Genomic DNA, 21,317 nt, shown 5'->3' on the forward strand with positions numbered 1-21,317 from the left:
CGCGGGACACTCTACAATCCTAATATGATGGCAACTTCTTGAGCCCTTGGGAGACAGAATTAATCATACTGATTTTATCCATGAAGATTCCAAGAGTGAAGGGTTTTGCCCAAGGCTGGGATCTTAAGGCAGGCTTGCCTGACCGTAGGCCTGAGCTCTTTCTCTTAGGCCTTAAGGCCCTGGGAGGGTCCCAGGCTTCTCTGGAGAAACAACTTCATAGGGTGGGGAAAACACAGGATAAGGCTTTAGGTTCTAGCCCCTAATGTGGCTCCTTCTTTGCTATGTGTTCTTTAGCAAGTCACTAGACCTCTCTAAGCCTCAGACTTCCTATCTCCAGATTGCAAATAATATAAAGATCCTGTGCCAATCAGTGTGAGCAATCTATGAGATAATATATCGGAAGTGCCTTGTGGCCCCAAATAATCTAAATACTTGTGGCCCCAAATAATCTAAATAAAGTTATTAATTATCACAGGAGCCTGTGGTGCCTGGTGTCTCAACAGCCCTGGCCTCTAGATTTGCAGAAAGACAAGATCTTATCCAAGAATATATCACCAACTCACATCCATTCCCCCAAACATCTGTTGGTAAAGAACACTTTTAAGAACCGCTAATGTATTGAAGTATTTTCGTTCTCTCGATTCCAAATACCAAATAATTTCACATGCGTCCCAAAGACTGCTGGGAGCAGTTGTAAAAGCTGCTTCTAAATGACTAAAACAGATGGAGAGTTTATTTTTAAATACACTACCATTTGCTAAAACAGATTAGTTTCTGAAATTCCCCAAACACCTCAAGTCTCCAGAATTTTCAAAAAGAGAATTCTGCCTTCTGGGCCGACTGGAAGTCATTTTTGGTGTCTTCCAGGTCCCACTGAGTGTCTGGTTTCTGAGAGGCCTCTGGAGAAACCCCTTCAGGAGCATTCAAAGTCGGGAAGTTCTGTTTTCAATACCAGGAATTGAAAGATGCTTGGGTTCAGACCTCCTGCAATGAAGGTGGGCCCACTAGAGAGGGAGATATTGAAGAAAATCTGGATCAAAGGACACGAAACACAAGACAGTGGTTGTGGGGAGGGAAGTGGACCAGCCTGGGGGGCCCTGGGCATAGTCCCCCATTCTTCTGCTCATTCACTGCCCGGATATTGACTATGGAGCATCTACTCTAGGACAGCTGTGTTGGGGGCTTCAGGCCCTGTGTGAGAACAAGGCATAGCTGCCCCCTGCTCTCCTGGGGGCTCACAGTCTTGTGCGGGAGAGACTGGGAAGCGGGAATAATTCTTTACTGGTGGGAAGTCATGATAAATGATGTGCAGAGAAGTAGAGGCAGTGGAAGCCATATAAAGAGGGTCTGGTCCTGGGCTAAAAAGTCTGGAAGGATTCCCTGAAGGACAGATAGAGCAGGCAAAGAGGACGATAGGATAAAGGTGTCCACGTAGAGGGAACTTCCTGTAGGAAGCGAAATAGAGCATGGACCCTTCAAGGAACGTTGGAAGGCTCCCATGGCTGAAAGAGATAGGCAAAGTGGCAGGTCGTACTGCTTTCTGCTGGGAATGGTGACAATGTTGATCCAGCATCATAACTGCCCAAACAATGTCACTCCTATCCTTCTCCTGACAGTCAAAGGTTCGGATCCCAGGAAGGCCGGACAATGCCCAATTGTGGTTATATGACCTTAGAATCATTAGCGGGTCCATGGCACTGGTCTTGATGGTGCTCTATTTTTCCGTAATTTGGCTACTTCAGTGTCTCATCATTGCTTTCTCTGCTTCCAGGATTGTCCCTCTTAAATGCATCCTCCACTCAGCTTTAAGAAGTCTTCCTAAAGGGAAGCAAGTTTCTTACTTGCCTAAAAACCCTTTGATAGCACACCGATGTTCATTGCAGCACTATTCACAATAAGGCAGAAATAACCCCAGTATCTATCAACAAATGAATGCATGAACAAAATGTGGTCTATGCATACAACGGAATATTATTCAGCCTAGAAAGGAAGGAAATTCTGATATAAGGTACAACATGGATGAGGCTTTATGAAGACATTATGCTAAGTGAAATAAGCCAGACACACACACACACACACACACACATTTTGTATGATTCTACTGCTGTGAGGTCCCTAGATTGGGCAAATTCATAGAGACAGAAGGTAGAATAGTGGTTATCAGGGGCTGGAGGAGGCAGAGGGGATGGGGAGTTATTGTTTAATAGGTACAGAGTTTCTGTTTGGGATGATGGAAAGTTCTGGAAATGATTAGTGGTGATGATTGTACCACACTGTGAAGGTAGTTAATACCACTGAACCATACACTTAAAAATGTTAAAATGGGAAACCAAACCAAACCAAACATAACTCTTCAAAGGCTCCCATCACTGAGGATGAAAGCCAAGGTGTTCAGTGCAATCCGGCTGCTCCCGGCCTCCCAGTCTCCATCACTGCAGCACATGAAGATCCCGTTCCCCTCCCGCATCGTAGGACTGGCAGATCTCAGTGAGAAGCCACGCTGTCCCTTAGTGCCAGAACTCTGCCCGCAGTGAAATGCCTGCACAGTCTTCAACATCTCGCTCAGACATACCTTCTCCTTGGAAGTATTCCTGGACATTACTACTTCCCTTGTGCTTAGTTGGGGGCTTCTCTCTCAAATGCCCTAAGACCCTCTTTTAAATATCTCCTTTAAGTGTTTGTCCCCCACCCCTCAGTAAACTATAAATTTCCCAAGAACTAGCACATGAATTATTTAGCATGACATTTCCAGCACCTACCATGGCACTTGACACAAACTGGACGCTCCATAAAATTAGAAGCTAATCAATGACAATACCATCAGGGCTTGTGCTGTGATCAACAGGTTATTTCTTCTATAATAGTTATTGTCATGATCAAAATCTTACATCATCATCATCAGTATGATTATATCATCATCATCATCATCATCATCATCATCTAGCAGGAACATCCAGTAGAATCCTGAGTGCTAAGTTCTATTCTTTGCCTTTATTCAACAGTCAATGACTCAGTTGGCCAAACCTTGGGAGCTCCATGCCTCACCCTGTGGCTGCTGACTCAGCTGCCTGTCACTTCTTGATCAGACATGTGGGCAAGGGTCCCTGCCACCCCTCCCCACCTCAGGCAAAGGAAATAGCAATGACGTAGAAGGGTTCCAAGAGAGGAATGAGTCACCCAATAGTGCTCCATGAAGAAATGCCACCAGAACTGAATTAGAGCCAGGAGATGGAGCATGGGCTATTGTTTAAACCAGACAGCATAAGGGAAGATTTCCCTGAGAAGATCAGGAAAGCAACACTGGAAAGCAGATGAGAGTTCTCTTGTTCTACTTCTCTCCTGTTGTGGCAATAATGTCGGGTGTAGTTAGCATCGTACTGGCTAAACTGTGCCCTCATCGTTAGCTTTCCTTCCACCAGAAAGCTCCTCATCTTATACTCCATTCCCTTGTGTTTGTCTATTGACAAGAGAGGTCTTCGAGAGTTCACACCATTAAACCCTAGTAGGGCAATCTCCCAAAATGGAAACACTTCCCCATGTAGAATTTTCATCACTTTAGAATGAGGGACAGTAGTTAGAGGAGCCCCTCAGCATCCTGGAATCACCAGACCATGGAAAGATGGCCATGAGCAAGACACACACCAGAACAAAGGATAAAGGAAACCAAGCAATCAAAGCCAACTGGTCTCAAGAGGTAAGTGAGGCCCCTCACCTTACCTCACCAGTGTCCAAAACAAGGGTGAAGGCAGAACAGGTGACTCACCATCAGCATGACCCTCCGGAAGAGTCTGGAGTCAGCAGCCCTGGTGGTTAGAAGGTGGATGCTGGCCACGTCAGCTCCGCCACGGTCTGCTGCCAGGGTCACGCGCCAAGGGTCCCCACCAAACACTCCGATGTGAGTCTGCACCCAGGTCAGAGCCGCCCGCTGGTCCAGCAACCCCCAGTTGCCACTCACCTCGCCAGAACCTGCAGAAAGAGGAAACACTTTTACCCTTTGCGATCTTACAACCTGGAGTTTACCCACCCCAGTGCTGTCTGCAGTGCCTCTGGGGGACCTGGGCTCCTGTCTGTGCAGGTCCGGACAGCGAGAACAGCATGGGCTTCAGAACCAGACCCATCCAGCCTTTGCTGGGTCGGAGACCCTGCCGTTGTCATTCCATTTCTCTGGGCTGCAGCTTTCCCACCAGAGGCGAGGGCACTTGCTAGCGCGGCCGCTCCAGTCAGAGGCGGTGCACGTCAGACCACCACCCAGCTTGGCACAATAGCGGGGTGGCCCACATGTTGGTCCACTGTGGTGGCTCTCGACGCCTCTTCCTCCCTGACCAGGACCAGGCATGGCTGAGGCTCTCCATCAGTTCCCACTGCCTCTTCTCCCATGACCTTCCGTAGCATTCAGCTGAGTTGATCTATTCTTTTTTCATAGAATTCAGTAAATATTTATTGAAAGCTCAGCACTGTTTTCTTAACGAAGTGATTCAGACACACACACACACACACACACACACACACACACACACACACACAGTACATATAGTACAGCAAAAATATGCCCTCGTCGGCATTTGGGACAATACGTGCCCATGCCCTCTGGCCATCCTCTGAATCCAGTGGATCCTTCTTGTCCATTTACGTGGCTAACCACCCTGAAATACCCAGCTTGTTCTGGTTCAAGCTGAGACTCACCCACTTTGCCCCAGGAAACTCCAACAGCTCCCATGCCTTCAACCACCACCCACATGCTGCTGACTCGGGAGTGTCAGGGGCACAGAGCGCTCTCCCAGCGCCAGCCCCTCATGTCTCCAGGAGGCTACCTCGCTGAAGGCACTTCAAAAGCATTGAGTCCCAAAGGGAATCGACTCCAAGTCCCCTGAGCATGCAGCCAGCAGCCTTTGCAGGATTTCTTATATTCTCCTTCTAATGCAGCACCACCCCCCCGATCTGCTCCTGCACAGCCTCAGAGTCCTCTCCGACACCTGCCGTGCTATATCTCTGCCTTCTCTTCCCCAGGTGCTCTGGGCTTTCTCCCCACTGAGCTCCTTAGTGCTTCTCACTGGCCTCCTGTAACCACACATCTCTCCCTCCAATGAATCCTCCATGCCACATCCTGAGTAGTCTTTTATTTTTTAATTTTTTTAGGGAGGGCTGAGTGGCCCTTTTATTTATCTTTTTATTTTTTTTTAAGATTTTATTTATTTATTTGAGAGAGAGAGAGAGCACGCGCAGAGGGAGGAGCAGAGGGAGAGGGAGAAGCAGACTCGCCGCTGAGCAGGGAGCCTGATGCGGGGCTCGATCCCAGGACCCTGGGATCATGACCTGAGCTGAAGCAGACGCTTAACCGACTGAGTCACCCAGGCGCCCTGCTGAGTGGTCTTTGAAATGCATAATTTTGATCATGTCTCTCTCATATACACACAGCCCAACACACACACACACACACACACACACACACACACACCCTGCCTTAGCCTATCTAAAATCTCCCATCTCATCCCATTAGGACCTGATCTCAGTTCTCTCAGTATATTCAAAACCCATGGGACCAGGGCGGCTGTCTCTTGGACCCTATTTCCCTTTGTCTCCTCCCTGTGCCGATGCTGCAGCTGCCTGGCTTCTCATCAGTAGCTCAAACACACGGTCCACCCTCTTCCAGGCCTGTGCTTGGCACATGTGACCTCCTCTGCCCAGAGACCTCCTCCTTGCCCTGGCCTTCCTCCTCTTCCTCCTCCGGCCCAGTGGTCCTTCAAGTTTTAGCTATGGGTTAATTCAGAGGCAGCCCTGAGGTAAGCAAGGTTCCCCTTTCAGGGTATTTGTCATGCTTGGTGTCGCCTTCCTTGCAGCCCATGGCCCCACCGAAACCAGTGGCACATGGCAGGTCCTTAGTCAATGTCAGGTGAATGAATGACCATAGTTACGATTAATAGGATTCAGTATCCAGTGAGAAACTATCAACGAGACTCCATATTCCCAAACAGAAATATAGGAAACTCTTGCATCCCGATTCCCCAACCTGGCCTTCACCAAGTTGACGGGAACGCCCGCTCGGAGGACGTAACGGTACAAATTACTCTCCCAGCTGGTGAGACTCTCAGAATTTCTTCAAGTGCATTTTGTGGTCTGGGTTTGGTGAAGACATTAGCACAATCCTCACCATGGACGTTTCTGGATTGCACTTCTGTTCTGCCTGTTAGGATGAATGCGTGGTTTCTGAGGTCTTGGGCAGGGCAGGAAAGCTGGGTGCCACCTGGGTGGGACATGGTCCTGTACGTCCGGGAAGTGACATGCGCAGCCTGCACTTCCAGTGACAATATAGGAGGGTTGGGGGCGACTGTCCCTGCCTCTGACTTCCCATAGATCAGCTTCCCAAGTACAGTACTGACGTTGTGGGGTCTACAGACCCCCAGGAAGTCAGAGGTGAGGGCCCTTCAAGGGCTGCTCTTCAGACAAGTCTGGGTGGGGCTTTGCCTGGTGCCCGGCGGGGCACCTGGTTCCATGGCGAGCAAGACAGGCACGGCCCTGGCCCTCACACAGCCTCAGCCGTGCGCACAGGGGCAGCGAACCGGCGGCTTTCGGGGAGTCTGCTCCAACCCCTTCCTTCACTGAGGAGGAACTTGACACTCGAGAGGAAATGTTTGTTTCAGCACGAGAAACAAATATAAGAGAAAGTCGGGACTTAGATCCCAATGCACACTCAGAACTCTCTGTCCCAACACTCAATCCAATTCAACACTTGTTGGAAAATCTATGATGTGCAAGGCATTGTGTTATTTTCATTAAAAAAAAAAATCTAAGTGTTCCATTTATGGAACTTTCTGTACTCAAAAGCACTCCTAACTCCCCCGTTCCTGCTGAGAGTCAAGTCTAAATGTCTTCCTGGCTTTTGCGATCCTCTACGAATGGCCTCGGCCCATCCAAGCAGCCTGGGTTCCCTTCATTTTCCAACACCGGCCCTCGCCCAGCCACCATAGCCACGTTCATCCTGACATCCTGCTGTGGCCTCCTCGGTGTCCTCCTGGACCCGTCCTGCCACACACGTGAGCTGGGCCGTGCCCCTGGCATGGCACTGGAGAGGGGCTCCCTGCTGGCTGCACGTAGAGTCCAGTAGGGAGACAGATGTGAGCAGGTGTCCACCCCTGTCCACCCACCCCAGCTGCCCTGCTCTGCCCTACCACCTCCACTGGTCAGAACCACCCCAGCCACATCCAACTGTTCCCTCATTCCCTAACTGGTTCTCGCTTGCTCATGTGGTGTCTTCAACTCTCCCTCTAAAGCTCCTTGGCGCAATTCTGGGCTCACAGTGGGCCCTCAGCCGGTCTCGTTGATGGCCGTCGATTAGAGGCAGCAGGTGAGGTGGCCAAGCACACAGGTTATGGAGCCAGACCAGCTGGGCGCAGCCCCAGCCCCACCACCTACTAGCACCTAGGGGCCCTGGACAAGTTACCTAGTGCGACTTGATTTTCTCTGTCTGTAAAACGGAAGTAATAACCATTCTTACCTCTTCAGGTTGTTAGGATGACTGAATTGGTTAATAATCGTAAAGGAACCAGAACAGTGCCCGGCATAAAGCACTATAGAAATTGTCTAGTTTTTCTTGACTAAAATGAAACAGATTTAGGTCCCCGCAGTATCTCCCAGATGCTCTTTGTGGAGTGTGCCTTGGCTTTTGTAGCGGACTTATGGAGGGGCAGCCACAGAGACAGGACTGTGCGCCTGTTCTTCTGGCTGGAGGGGAGCAGACCCTCTCGGGAGGCCCCGGGACGATGAGGTAATGGTAATGCTACCATGCCCGGCCTTCTGTCTGACTCCCTGGCCGAAGCACACCTCCTCCGTCCCCACACCCGCAGCGGGCCTGCAGGCTGACCCACCCACTCCTCTGAGCCTGCCCCCCACCCAGTGCCCCTGTTCCCCTCACTGCACTGCTTTGCCAAGCGAGGACTGTCCCTGTGCCCTGGGCCCCCTGGGGTCTGCCCCCTGGCAGGATCCAGGCTGGGGAAATGGCCTCCCCCCTGGCCCACCTCCAACCCCTTCACTTCCTTTCCAACTGCTCGGTTCGCTGGGAACCAGGGCCCCCTTGAAGTACCATTGGGTTTGGCCGTCTCTTCTCACAGAGAACACGAGCTTGTCTTGTCGGCCACAGGCCTGGCATGAGTTTCTCTTTTCATCCTCCCCCCACCGCTTTTTGAAAAGTGCCTCTGGAGGGGCTCCTGGGTGGCTCAGTTGGTTAAGTGTCTGCCTTCAGCTCAGGTCATGAGCCCAGGGTCCTGGGATTGAGTCCCACATCGGGCTCCTTGCTCAGCGGGGAGTCTGCTTCTCCCTCTCCCTCTGCCTGCCCCTCCCCCTGCTTGTGCGCTCTCTCTCTCTCTCTCTCTCTGTCAAATAAATAAATAAATAAATAAATAAATAAATAAATAAAATCTTTCAAAAAAAAAAAAAGTTCCCCTGGAGTCTGGAGCTCTCGGGGGACCACATTCACTGCGGGTTACGACAGTGGATGCCACACACACTGATGACGGGAGAACACGGGCAGGGACAGCGTGGCCGGACTCAGTCCATGCCAGGGGCCGTTGCTGCCGCTGTCCAGGGGCAGCTCTGGGCCAGCTGCTGGCCACACGCAGGGCCGGGGCATGACCACAACCTAGCCCTGCCTGGAAGGAGCCCCGTCCAGGGAAAGAAAAGGGGCATTAACACTTGTGAGTCCCTGCCGGGTGCCGGGCAGGGTCCCAGGTGTCCGCCTTCCACGCGTTACCCTGTCGTCCCCCCTTAGGTCTCAGCGTCATCTGAGAGATGGGCAGCGTGGGAGTGGAGGCAGAGGGAAGGAGCTGCTCGGAGCCCCTCAGACCCACAGCGCCGCCGAGCTGCTCTCAGACCCCGTTCTGGGCGGATGCAAAGCCTGCGTGCCGTGCAGGACCCCGGGCTCCGGCCGGCACTCAAAGTAGCCCATCTCTTTCCAGACCCGTGTTCGGAACGGCAGCGTCCAAGTATTTAAAATGGAAAAGGCAAAAGACGAACAGGGGCGGTACAGAGACATCTTAGGGCAGTGAAAAGATTTTACTGTGTGACCCATGATGCTGGACACATGTCATTAGACATTTATCGAAACCATAGAGAGTATGACACAAAGAGTGAGCCCTAGTGTAAACTGTGGACTTGAGTCGATACTAACCTATCTGTGTTGCCTCATCGATTCTAACAGAGGTGCCCCACCAATGCACGGTGTCGACAGTGGGGGAAACTGAGGTGGGGGAGCGTCTATGGGAACTCTTTGTACTTTCTGCTCGGTTGTTCTGTAAACTTAAAACCACTCTATGTGGTAAAATCTATTAACTGTTTTTTAAGTGGTAAAGGGGATGGTGTGCTTGCGTCACAAATTTATTGGGGGGTTCACAGACTCACACACCCGTTCCCTTCCCCTTCCTGAGCATCCCCCGGGGCTGTGGGCCCCCGAGGCCCCTGCATAGCAGCTGCTTCACCGCAGAGCCTTGCGGGTGACGCGCTGTGGCTGTCTGCAGTCAGGAAGGCTGTGTTTGCATCCTAGTGCTTCTGTGTCTCGGTTTCTCTACGGATGCATGGCTCCCCTCTCCTGGTGGAGCTGCAGGGAGGCTCAATTAAGGCAGGCAAAGGCCCAGGAATGCGGGGGAGGCTAGGAAGTCTAGTAAATAAAGCAAAGAAGAACTGTCTGTGGCTCAATGGACGTAAAAGACCCATCCTGCTGTGTACACAGAAGAACAGGGAATCCAAAGGGCATTTCTAAACCTCCGAGGGAGTGAGCCACAGGATATTTCTCCTTGCTGCTTGACCAATAGGATTCAACGCCCCGAGGGCACTCCTAACTGTGCGGCATGGAGCTCCTGGACCCCCGGGCCTCGCTGAGTCATCTGCCAAATGGCCACTCGGTGCTGGCCTCACAGAGCTGCGTGGGAATGAGATGAGGCAATCCAGGAGATATGTCTGGTAGAGGCCGGCACCGCCGAGTGTAACTTTCCTCCCCTCTCGCTAACAGTTTTGCTTTAAGCACAATAAACAGGCAGCATTCCAGGTTGGGAATGGGAAGGGCTGGGTGTTCTGGAAATTTCCTTCGCCTCCACCAGCAGCAGGAATGAGTTTGCCTTCCCAGAAGCACAAAAATTCTCAGTAAGATTACACGCCATGAAACCATCAGGCATGGGTAACATATGGAAATTCGCTCTCCTCTGTCTGGAAAGGCTCAGAGCCAAGGAGTCGTCCATGTCTGTGGAAAGCTCCACTTGACCACGTTCAACAGGACAAGGTCTGAATTTCACCCGCCTCTTCAGAGATGGGAGCTACGGACTTATCAGATCATCAGTCGTGTGTTTGAAAAGAGGAAAGAAAACCCAAGCAGAGTTTTTAGTGCTCCGACAGCTGACCCTGCTCCCTCTGAAGGAAAAATCTGAAATCTGTTGATCATCCACATTTCCCTCATTGGCATCTGGTCATATTTTGCCTTAATTTGGTGCCCACTTTGTGGTTGTTGTGCAGGCCTAGAATCTTCTTCATGGCACTCAAGGGCTCATGCCACGGGGTGCACCCAGCCCTCCAGAGTTTCTGCCCATGCTGGATGCCTACCCACTCATCCACATTCTAGATAGCTCCATCATTCTCACCATGCTACGTTCCACCTGCCCATCCTGACTTAGCAAGAAAGGCATTTGGGTCTTAAATGAGATCCTTAGAGAACAGAGATGAAGTTCAGTGCCTCCCTGGAGGGCCCACTGTATTTTCTAAAGCCCTTTCACATGTACAACCTCATTAGAGCCTCATGTAACTGCAGATATTGGGTAAAATTATTCCCATTTTACAGAGGAGAATACTGAGACTCAGAAATGAAGGGTTTTAGCCAGGGTCACACGGACAATGAATGGCAGAGCTGGCCCTTGGTTCTTCAGATTCCCAGACCTGTGTGTCTACCCCCGGCCACAGCTGTTTGACAAGTGCCCCACCACTGGGGGAGCTGGACATGGAGGAAAAGATGCACGTGGAGGACGATGGGGCTGTCCTCCATGGGTGCTGGTGGGGAAGGTGGAGGATGGAACCAGGGTGACAAACAGTTCTGTGACTAGATAGGGGACAGGCCAGTGTTCACAAGCAAGGCCAGCATTAAAGAGGAAACAGGAAACATCACTGATGCAGCCCTTATGTGGAGTCAAATGGCATCTCTGTGGGCCCAGGACTATAATCCATTCCTATCGTTCTCTAGAGCAAGTCAACCCCTGTGCTGAATCCTGGCTCTGCTCTTTCCTAACTAGTGATGTTAGCAGTGTCTAAGCTTCTGGGGCCTCAAAATACACACACACACACACACACACACACACACACACACACACACAATCAACAATAATGTACTTAGAATAGCTTCAGCACCTAGTAAGATCAACCAATGGCAACTATTACTCTCATGTATGGGGGTCAGGATCGCTAGAGGGTCTCATAGGTGTGTGGGACATTCCCGAGCGCTCAGCTGGGCTGGAGGAGAGCTGGGGGGCCATGAAGGGATGGGGCTTTGGGAAGAAGGGGTTGAACACACAGAGTGGCCCTCAGCTCAGGGGATCGGCAATCCCCAGCCACGCCAGCGACTTACCAGAACTCAGAAAGCCGAAGACACCCACTCGGTAGCCAGCAGTGACCACAATGAGGTTGCCAATAGCAGCCAGGAAGGAGCCGTCAATGGCCAGCTGTCCGTCAGTCCCCCTCCCCTCCATGGTGTTGTGGAAGAACACCAGCACAGACGCGTTGGGGGCCTGTGGGGAGTGGAGAAATATGAGGCTATAGGTTGGCCCATTCTCACCCACCAGAGCTTGCTGAGGACACCTTTCCCAAGAAGGTGCCAGATTCTGAGCCTACCCACAACTCTTCCTGTCAACTCCATCACGTAGCACGCTTAGTCCCATGTCACAGGCTGAACTGTGTCCCCCTAAAATTCAGGGGTTGAATCCCTAACTCTATGACCTCAGAATGTTACCATATTTGGAGAGGGTCCTATAAGGAAGTGATTAAGCTAGTGGGCCCTAATCCCATATGACTGGTATCCTCAGAAGAAGGGGAGATTTGGATGGAGACACACACAGAGGGATACCATGTGGACACAGAGGGAGGAGGAGATGACCATCCGTGGGCCACAGAGAGTAGCCTCTGAAGGAACCAACCCCACTGACACCTGGATCTTAGACATCTGGCCTTCAGAATGTTGAAAAAATGCCTTTCTGTTGTTTATGCCTCCTGGTCAGTGGTGCTCTATCAGAGTAGCCCTAGCATGCTAATAAGCCTGGTGTCACAGATAAGGAAGCTGGGGGTCATGAAAAGTGGATGCTTTGCTCACATTGCAAAGTGTGCAGGGGGCAGAAAGGGCAGCCCACTGCAGACCTGCAGCCCATCACTTGGAGCTAAGCAGTCTTCTAACACCCCAGCTCTGCCCCATAGGGAGATGGCTCTAATGACTAAAAGCACTTCCATTTTGCAGGTGTGAACACAGAGGCTCAGGGTGGTGAAGTGACTTTTTAAAACATGTACAGAGAGGAAGGGGCCGACCCAGAATTCCAACCTCAGCCCCCTCCCAGCACGCTCTCCTGGGCTCTTCTGTCCGTGACACTGCATCTTTCAGGTGAGTGACGAGTAGCTCTATATTACCAGGATGGGTTTCATGCAGCATGGCCAAACCGGAAGGACTCACCAAGCAGGATGCAAACAGTTTCCAGAATAAACTAGGGGCCAGAACTGGGGTGCTGGGGACTACATAGCTCCAAGCGATGGGCTCCAGGTCTGCAGTCACTTCCAGGTGGAATGACCCTCATTCCTTTATGTGTGGTCTCTGTCCCACTCACGGTCATTTCCAATGTCCCCCATTGGCCACCTATCGACTCATTAGTCTCCATGCAGTGTTTTATTTAATTCCTGCACGAACTTTATGAGCCAGGATGCTATTTCTGTCCCACTTTCAGAACCAGTAACTGAAGCACATAGAACATGGTTACCTTCTCTAGACCAGTGAGGCAGTGGTCAGTGGCAGACTCGTTGGGAGCCAGATCTTAATCCAGCATCACAAGGAAGGGGTGACCAGCGCTGGGCAGAGGGGACCCATTGTCTCCCTCACTCTGGGCTCCCTCCTCATAGTAACACAATCTATGAGAGCTTTCACATCTGGGGGGCCTCGTGACAAAGCTCAGTCAGACCAGCCTGCTGAGGTCACACATCTAAAGTGCAGTGGACTCTCGCTGCTAGTAGACCAGGGACCAGGTAGCTGTGGCATGGTCTGGGGTACCATGGCATCTATCAACACCAGGTTGGCATCCCCAGAAACTCACATTTCCTAAAACTCATCAGTGGCTTTTTATTTTGTGCCCTCTGATCCTTCCCCACAAACAGGAAACTCAAACATGGAGTATCAGGCTCATGGCTGCTACTTAGGCAGATCTGGGCTCCAAAACAGGGCATAATCCTGTCTGGGTCACAGCCCCAAACCTCACCCTACAGAACTGCCCCAAACAAGAGTCCATGTGGAAACACCCCAAGGGTCGCTCCTCGGGTCTTCCAAGGACAGCAGCTGGTTGGTTTTCTCCTTGGCAGATGAGCCACAGTCAGGCTCTGTCCTCTCCTCCCTGTGGTTCTCTCACCCTCTCAGAGACCCTACATCGCTGACCCCCCTCCCCCACTGCCTGGCTCACACCTCCCTCCCTGCCACGCCACTCAGGCAGCACCCCCTGCCTGCCACCCAACACCTCCCTTCACTGTGTCCCTTCCTCTGTATTTCTCCTCAGAGTCTCATCAACACCACCGTTGTTCAATACTCACTTGCGTATCTGTTTCTGCCCTGCCCACTAAAATGTAAATCCTGAGGGCAACAACTCTGTTTTAGTCACCTCTCTGTCCCACCCAGAGCGGTGTCCCCCAACACAGGCCTTTTAGGAACTGCACTGGGACAACCGTGCCCCATTTGCCATGGGGGTGGCCTGAGGATGTGGGCAGGGACAGGTGAGGCCGGGTGGGCACCAGGAGGGCCCTCTGCTTCCTCTTGGCCACACAGGCTTTCGGGAAGCCAAGTACCGGCAAGGACAGTGCTGGGGGCGCAGAACCTGAGCAGGCCACGGAGGAGAGGGGTGGATGATTCTGGCAGCTGTGGGCACAGAGGGTGTCTAATGGGGCAGTTTTCAGGGCAGACAATCAAGGGCTTCAGAACTCACCACGTTCTGAGGCACAAACATGTTAAGATACAAGCAGTCTTCGCTGACTCCGGGAGACACGGGCGCCCTGGTGCCTGGCTGCCAGCAGCTGGCCCTGGGGATGCAGACAGCATGACTTCCAGGTAGACAAGCAGCAATACACGCCTCATCTTCCCTTCTTGCCCACCACCATCGGCCAGAACCCACCGCCCCGTCCGAAGCCGCGATGGCTACCAGCTCTGCAGCAATTAGGCAGCTTCGGGACATGGGAAAAGGGAGTGACAAGCACAGGGAGGAAACGGCAGGATGCCCACCACTCTCTCTGCCGTGGGTTGCGGAGGAACACCTCAAGGGACAAGCTGCCAACTCGCAGAAAGGATGCCCAAGATAGAGACGGGGGACGTGGGTGTTGCTCGCGACCTTGGCCCTTCCTTGCTGCAGTGTGCAGACCTGTGTGGCTGGGTGTGGAGCCTGAGCTGCTTTCTGCATCAGGACAGGGTCCCAGCATGCCAGGCTGAGCACCCCCGGGGCACGAGAGCGGAGACCTTGTCTGGGATACGCCCAGCGGCAGCCTGATGGGACCCGCCCCACAGGTGATTTCACGCATCCCCCAACGTCCTTTGTGCTGGACTCTGAGAAGGCCAGCCTCCCCTGTCACATGGCTCCACGCTGACATGGGGAAGCACTCAGATTAGTGCACGTTTATTCCTTTTGTGTCTCCATGGTGGAGACTTACCACCGTGGCTGTCCACACCTTGCCGCCATGGCCCAAGTTCAAGCCCTCAATGTCCCTGCCTGGAGCATTCAAGAGTTCCCAGCCCTTCACTCTTTCTGGCCCTGGCCTGGGGACCTCCCCACCAGCCAGGCATGGGTGACAAGGGACAGCACAGGTGTAGCGGCCTCAGGACAGGGCTACAGGGGTCTGTGGGAAGGTGGGGAGCAGAGACAGGAGAACGGTGCTCTTTTCATGGGTGCTCTGAACACACGCTGGTGAGAAAAACGACAACATCTCCAATGTGTCAACTGGTTAAAGTGCTGTATGTATGGGAGGGGACAGGTGAGACTGCACATGGTTGATGAGGGAGGAAGAGAGGATTGAATTTTTTTTCCCTTTTTTAAAACTCTTTTTCATATTGTTCCTATTGGGGAAAACGTCCTTTTAAAATAATGTCTTCCATGGGCGCCTGGGTGGCTCAGTTGTTAAGCATCTGCCTTTGGCTCAGTCATGATCTCAGGGTCCTGGGATGAGCCCAAAATCGGGCTCCCTGCTCAGTGGGGAGCCTGCTTCTCCCTCTCCCTCTGCCCCTCCCCCTGCTCTCTCTCTCAAATAAATAAATAAAATCTTTTTAAAATAAATAAATAAAATGTTTTTCAGGAGCTCATGTGCTTCTCCCTCCCTGCTGGATTTCTCAGCCCCACCGAACTCAGCTGCGGCCAGGAGGCTGCTTTCCAGCTACCGCCAAACTGGCGCAGGTCACTGACGCACCCCAGCCCCCTGCAGCCCTGGCCCATGGAGATCTCCCATGAAGACCCTTCCAAAGCCTCTCTTTCCTGGATGCAAAGTCAAGGAATGTTCCTGCTGAGGAAGGCAGAGCCTCCACAGCCTGGGTCCCCGAGTCACTGCAGAGAGCAGAACACGCCGGCCCCTCCATCACCAAACGCACTTTGCAGGAGCAAGATAATGATATTTGGAGGGTTTATCTGTAAGAGCACTTAATGCCGCCTTGATTACTGCCCACCCCCATTCACCCACCCCCACTTGACACTGTCCACCCCCATTCACCTCTCCAACTGGAATGCACTGCTCTGCTACCAAGTCTCACTCAGATGGATTCGAATGGGAGAGGCATTCCCTGGGCATTCACCAAGAGGTGTTCCACTAGATCCTCACCGTGGCTTGGTGGCGTCCCAGGACCCCGTCCAGTTCAAGGGCTCGGGTGCCTGGAAGCGGCTCTCTGCCAGGGGCGGGGCGGCATACGGGACTCCCAGGAACTGATCCACTTGCTTCCACGAAGTGCCCACCTGGATGGCCTGCGACCTGCCCAGCAGCTGGCCATGGGGGGCGATGGTCACCGAAGGTGCCGGTGTCCCAAAGCCAAGCAGAGGGATGTCTGTGGGGAGGGGGGTGTCGGGGGAAGAGACAACAGTGGGTGCTCTATTCAAACAAAACACTGCTTTTCACACTTTAAAAATGCCAGTAGTTCATTCAGACCCCAGTAGTCCGAGCCTAGCCAGGTTACTTTTCAATGTGAAAAAATAATAGTAATAATAATAGCAAATAGAGCTGATGTTTACCAGGCACTGAACGTCTGCAGAGCATGACACCGAACCTTCTCTATGATTCTTCCCACCCAGAGGCTACGCAGAGCCTAACCCAGCCCTGCAACCCCTTACTCAGCACAAGGGGGCCAGGCGTGAGCTGTCATTCAGAAGTACTTGGATTTTTAAAAACAACAGAGGGACACAGAAAGTACAATGCTCAGCCAATCCCCCCGGAGGGGTCTGGAGTCAGGCCCCACCGTCAAACACATCGGTGACTTCTGGGGTGCAAGGTATCAATCACTCATACTAACAGGGATGGATAAAGAATATGATTTCTTCAGTCCCTTGAGGCCAGATGGTGCCACCAAATAAGTTTGCCGCAAACTCACGAAAAATTTTTTTTCTAACTTTTAGAACTCTGGGATTTCAGAATTGCAGAGGAGAAACTGTGGGCCCTTATTTGCATTTCGGTGGTAAGAAAACAGAGGGAGGGTCCAAGGGTGGGTAGCTGCCAAGACTTGAAGGTGTAGGATTCAAAGGGTTTCTGGACCCCGATGGTGACCACAGCCCGTTCACATGGGTCAAGGGCCAGCTCGGGGCCCCTCTCCAGGCCACTGCCCCTGCCCCCTGCCTGCAACACCCCCTCTCCCCCTCCTTCATGGCCCCAGATTCCATCTGGCCTGTCAGGTCCAAGCCTGTGCCACCTACCAGCCTGCCCTTGCTGCTTGGCCTCCAAAGCCTTAAGCCCCCACCTTGTTATGCTAATCACCGCACTCCCATCAGCCTCTCTCCCGCAGCTTCTTATCTCCTCAACCACATTTTCTCCCATTCAGTGACTGAGTCAATCAACTTTTGTTGGGACCCTGGCTCCATGCCCAATACCATTTTCAGGGACTTGGAACCGGCCTGTGTCTGATTCCCCCGCAGGGCTCAGGGCCTGGCACAAAGGAAGCACTGAATGCTGGTGAAGAGATGTTCTCTCTCTCAAGCTCCCTCTCCCTCTCTTTGCCTGTGTGTGTGAGAGAGAGAGGGAGAGAGGGGGAAATCGCTTTTCATTTCCCGCAGGTGTGTTTGGTTTGCTCGGCTCCGCGTTGGCTGTGAGCTCGCTGCTAACCTGCAGCTCGGTCTACACCCTCCTCTGTCTGCGAGGACAAATGAGGAGCGCAGGAGAGGAGACACACAGGCAGAAGTCTACCCATTCCTCAAGCTGGGTACAATGCAGTGGCTCAGCTGAAGGTGATTTCGTCCCCAGGGGACATTTGATAACATCCGGAGACCATTTCGGTTGTCACCAGGGTCTGTGAGGAATGCTGGTTACTGACATCTAGTGAGTAGAGGCCAGGGATGCTGCTAAACACCCTGCAATAAATAGGACAGCCCCCACAGCAAAGAACCATCCTGCCCCGGCTGTCAACGGTGTGAGGCTTGAGAACCCCTGGGATGGTGTGCGTTCATGACTCCCAGGCCACCGAGGAGCATCGTGGGGAGGAACCGATGCATGGTTCTGGAAGCAGACCTGTGTTTTAGGTTATATGCACCAGCTACTTTGGGGAAACTTCCTAATTCTTCTGATGCTCAATTTCCCCCTGAGAAAGAGGAATGATAGCAGCCCCTACAACACAAGGATGTTGGGGATAAGTACATGGTGCCTGTGGGGCTCCGAGCCCAGTGCCTGCAAGGGGCTGGGGCTCCACACATGAGTAAATGAATGAATTGGAGGGAAGGAGGGAGGGAGGAATGGTGGGAGGGAGCAGGAGAGAGGAAAGGAAGGAAGGAAGGAAGGAAGGAAGGAAGGAAGGAAGGAAGGAAGGAAAGAAGAAAGAAAGAAAGAAGAAAGAAAGAAAGAAAGAAAGAAAGAAAGAAAGAAAGAAAGAAAGAAAGAAAGAGAAAGAAAGAAGGAAGGAAGGAAGGAAGAGAGAAACAAAGGAAGGAAGGAAGCAAGCAAGCAGGAGGAAAGGAGGGAGGGAGGGAAGGAGGGAGGAACGGAAAGTTGGAAATAGTGATAAAACTGTCTCTTGCAAAAACCCTGCAGTGCTAGTTTGAACCCAGCGTGGAAAGAAAGGGTTGCACGTTCTAATCTGGTCTCAGTGCTAGTTTGAACCCAGCGTGGAAAGAAAGGGTTGCACGTTCTAATCTGGTCTCAGTCACCAGTCACGGCTGGTCTCAGCCCACAGCTCCTCCTCACAAGCTTTCCTGCTTCAGTGGTAAATCACAGGACCTCAGGCAAATATTCAGGATTGCGGGTGCTAACATAGCAGAACCTTCAGACTCTGTCTCCCTGCTGGCCTTTTCCTCTGCAGGAAAACAGCCACGTTTCGTGAACGTGGCACCCTCTGAAGGAGGGAGCAAAGACACAAAATACAAAAGCTAAAGAACTTCGAGAGAATGCAAGCCAGCTTTCCCACAGACAGTGGAACTCAGCCCTCCCTCCAGAGGCCGCCCAATGAATCCCAGACTGAATGAGATCCAACATGGGGAAAATGTTAGATGTGCAGTTCTCTCTTTTGAACTGTTTTCCAGAAAATAGTGGATTCTTTCTAGAATAGCCCCATATTGAGGCCACAGGACTCCTTAGGTGAAAAAAATTATCCAGAGCCGTGTGTGTGCTCAAGGTGCAGACAGCATCTGGGTACATACACACGGGCACACGTCTTCAGCTGGAGGTGAGCCTTTCACATTGAACTTGAGTTACACAGAATTAATGAACAGTCTAATTTGTTTTATAGGACCTAAACCCCAAAGCGAGGCATCCCTCCTCAAAAGGATAACCATGCAGATTAGCTAGACTATGGGTGAAATATACTATTGAAATCTAACTTGACTAAGGACTATGAATGTCTAGGTAGAAGACAAGACTTGAGATTGTAGGCCCGAGACCACAGCCTACAGGAATCAAAGCACTCCCAGGCCTGGGGAGCACGCTCATGGTCCGAAGCCTGAGGTGGAGAAAGGGGCAGAAGAGGAGGATACCACGGGATCAAGACATGCCTGCAGACCACCAGCACTCTAAGGCAGGGTCGGACCAAATCTGGCTGCTGCCTGGTTTTCTAAAGAAAGTCAACCACACCCATTTTTTTTGTATTTTCTGTGGCTGCTTTCTTGCTAAAGTGGCCGAGTTGGGTCGTTAGATGCATAGAGCCTAAAATATTTATCTGGCCCTTTACAGAGAAAGTTAGCCAACCTCTGCTCTAGAAGATAAGATGGCAGAAATAGGCAACGTTTTAAAAAGTCATTAATTTCATGCCATGAGCATGTCTAATGGGGGAAGGCCTTCCCCCCGGCCTCCAGCTCCCATGTCTCCCATTATACAGGTCTTACCTATTTCACTTAGTGATGGACTTCTGTGATCTCTTAGATTGCTATGTTTTCTCCCCTTGCTGGCTTCCTCCCTGAATCCCAGCACCTAACACAACATCTGACACATAACAATACCTTACTGAATGCTTTCAAATGAAACTGAGCCATGAGAGCTCTCCTCTCCACAGTGACCGTGATATGGTTGCTAGATGATGTGGTTTTGTGCAAGCAGATTGTATCTAGAGATAGGAGACCTGGCTCCAAGCTCCCATTCTATCATCACTAGCTGGGAGAAATCAGAGAAGTAACTTCTCTGGGCCAGAGTCTCTTGATCTCTAAGATGGGGATAAAACCCTTATCTTCCCACCTCACAGGATTTGTGTGAGGACCATTTGAGATAAGGCATGTGACAGAACTTGCTAAACTATAAAATGGCAACAAAAAATGGCCTATCGGGGCGCCTGGGTGGCTCAGTTGGTTAAGTGACTGCCTTCGGCTCAGGTCATGATCCTGGAGTCCCGGGATCGAGTCCCGCATCGGGCTCCCTGCTGTCAGCAGGGAGTCTGCTTCTCCCTCTGACCCTCCCCCCTCATGCTCTCTCTCTATCTCATTCTCTCTCTCAAATAAATAAATAAAATCTTTAAAAAAAAAATGGCCTATTTAGTTATTTTACTAAGAAACTCAAAGACCAAATGGCTTGCATAACTCAAATAAATGAATAAAGGTGGTACAGAGAAGCTCTAGCTTAGAAGTAGGATCTTCACCTTCCTTTAGTCCCTCCCAAATGAATGCCACCTAGCCCAAGGTAACTTTGGCCAATTTTTCCTAAAGAACCTCAAAAGCCACTGCCCACAAGTCACCACACACTCAAACAGTCCCTCCCAGCTATACCCAGGCTCTCCAAAAGAGCCGCTACAGCACAGGCTGGGACTCACTCAGCTTCCGGTAGATGTGGGTGGCCTCCTCACGGAGCAGAAGTCGGCAGTTCTGGGCCTGCAGGCTGTGTGTGCAGATCTGGGCATCAGCATAGAATACGCACCTCACAGCACCAGGTCGGGTCTGCAGAGTGGTGACGAGGCAGGCCTGGTGACGGGAGCATTCTACAGAATAAGAGGAGAGTGAGGCTTGGGCTTCAGAGATGGCATCTCAGCCATGCATCCATCCCATCATGAATCCTTGAATCCATGCATCACCTATTCATCCGTCAGTCCACCCATTCATCCAGTCATGCATCTATGAATCCATGCACCTATCAATCTATCCATCTAATCATGTATCAGTGCATGCATCCATCCATCCAATTATGCATTCTTCCATCTATATACCCAGGCATCCATGGAGAAGGATGTCTCCATCCATCTATTTATCCATTCACCCATCCATCTATCCATCCATCCATCCATTTATCCATCCATGCATCAATCTATACAACCATGCATCCATCTATCCATCCATGCATTCATCTATCCACACATGCACCCATCCATCTATGCAATCACTTACTTATTCATTGGAGGACCTACAATACATCCCTGGCACTGTGGCAGGGGCTGGAACTAGAATTGGGGTTGGGGGGAACCTACCTCTCCC

At 51.5% G+C, this 21,317-nt stretch overlaps 1 protein-coding gene across 1 annotated transcript in view; it reads right to left on the reverse strand.

The window, feature by feature from the left end:
- Positions 1-3,491: 3,491 nt before the first annotated feature.
- The window catches only part of LOC118534997 (thyroglobulin), a 104,993-nt gene continuing 87,167 nt past the window's right edge, over positions 3,492-21,317 (reverse strand). The window contains exons 20-24 of the mRNA XM_036091135.2: positions 20,663-20,827; positions 16,060-16,279; positions 14,190-14,283; positions 11,594-11,753; positions 3,492-3,966 (exon numbers count right to left, since the gene is read on the reverse strand). Coding sequence (XP_035947028.2) covers positions 3,719-3,966; positions 11,594-11,753; positions 14,190-14,283; positions 16,060-16,279; positions 20,663-20,827 — 887 coding nt within the window. The 3' untranslated portion in view covers positions 3,492-3,718. The remainder of the gene's footprint in view (positions 3,967-11,593; positions 11,754-14,189; positions 14,284-16,059; positions 16,280-20,662; positions 20,828-21,317) is intronic.

The sequence above is a fragment of the Halichoerus grypus genome, chromosome 5 (assembly GCF_964656455.1).
Source record: "Halichoerus grypus chromosome 5, mHalGry1.hap1.1, whole genome shotgun sequence".
Taxonomy (NCBI): Eukaryota; Metazoa; Chordata; class Mammalia; order Carnivora; family Phocidae; genus Halichoerus; species Halichoerus grypus.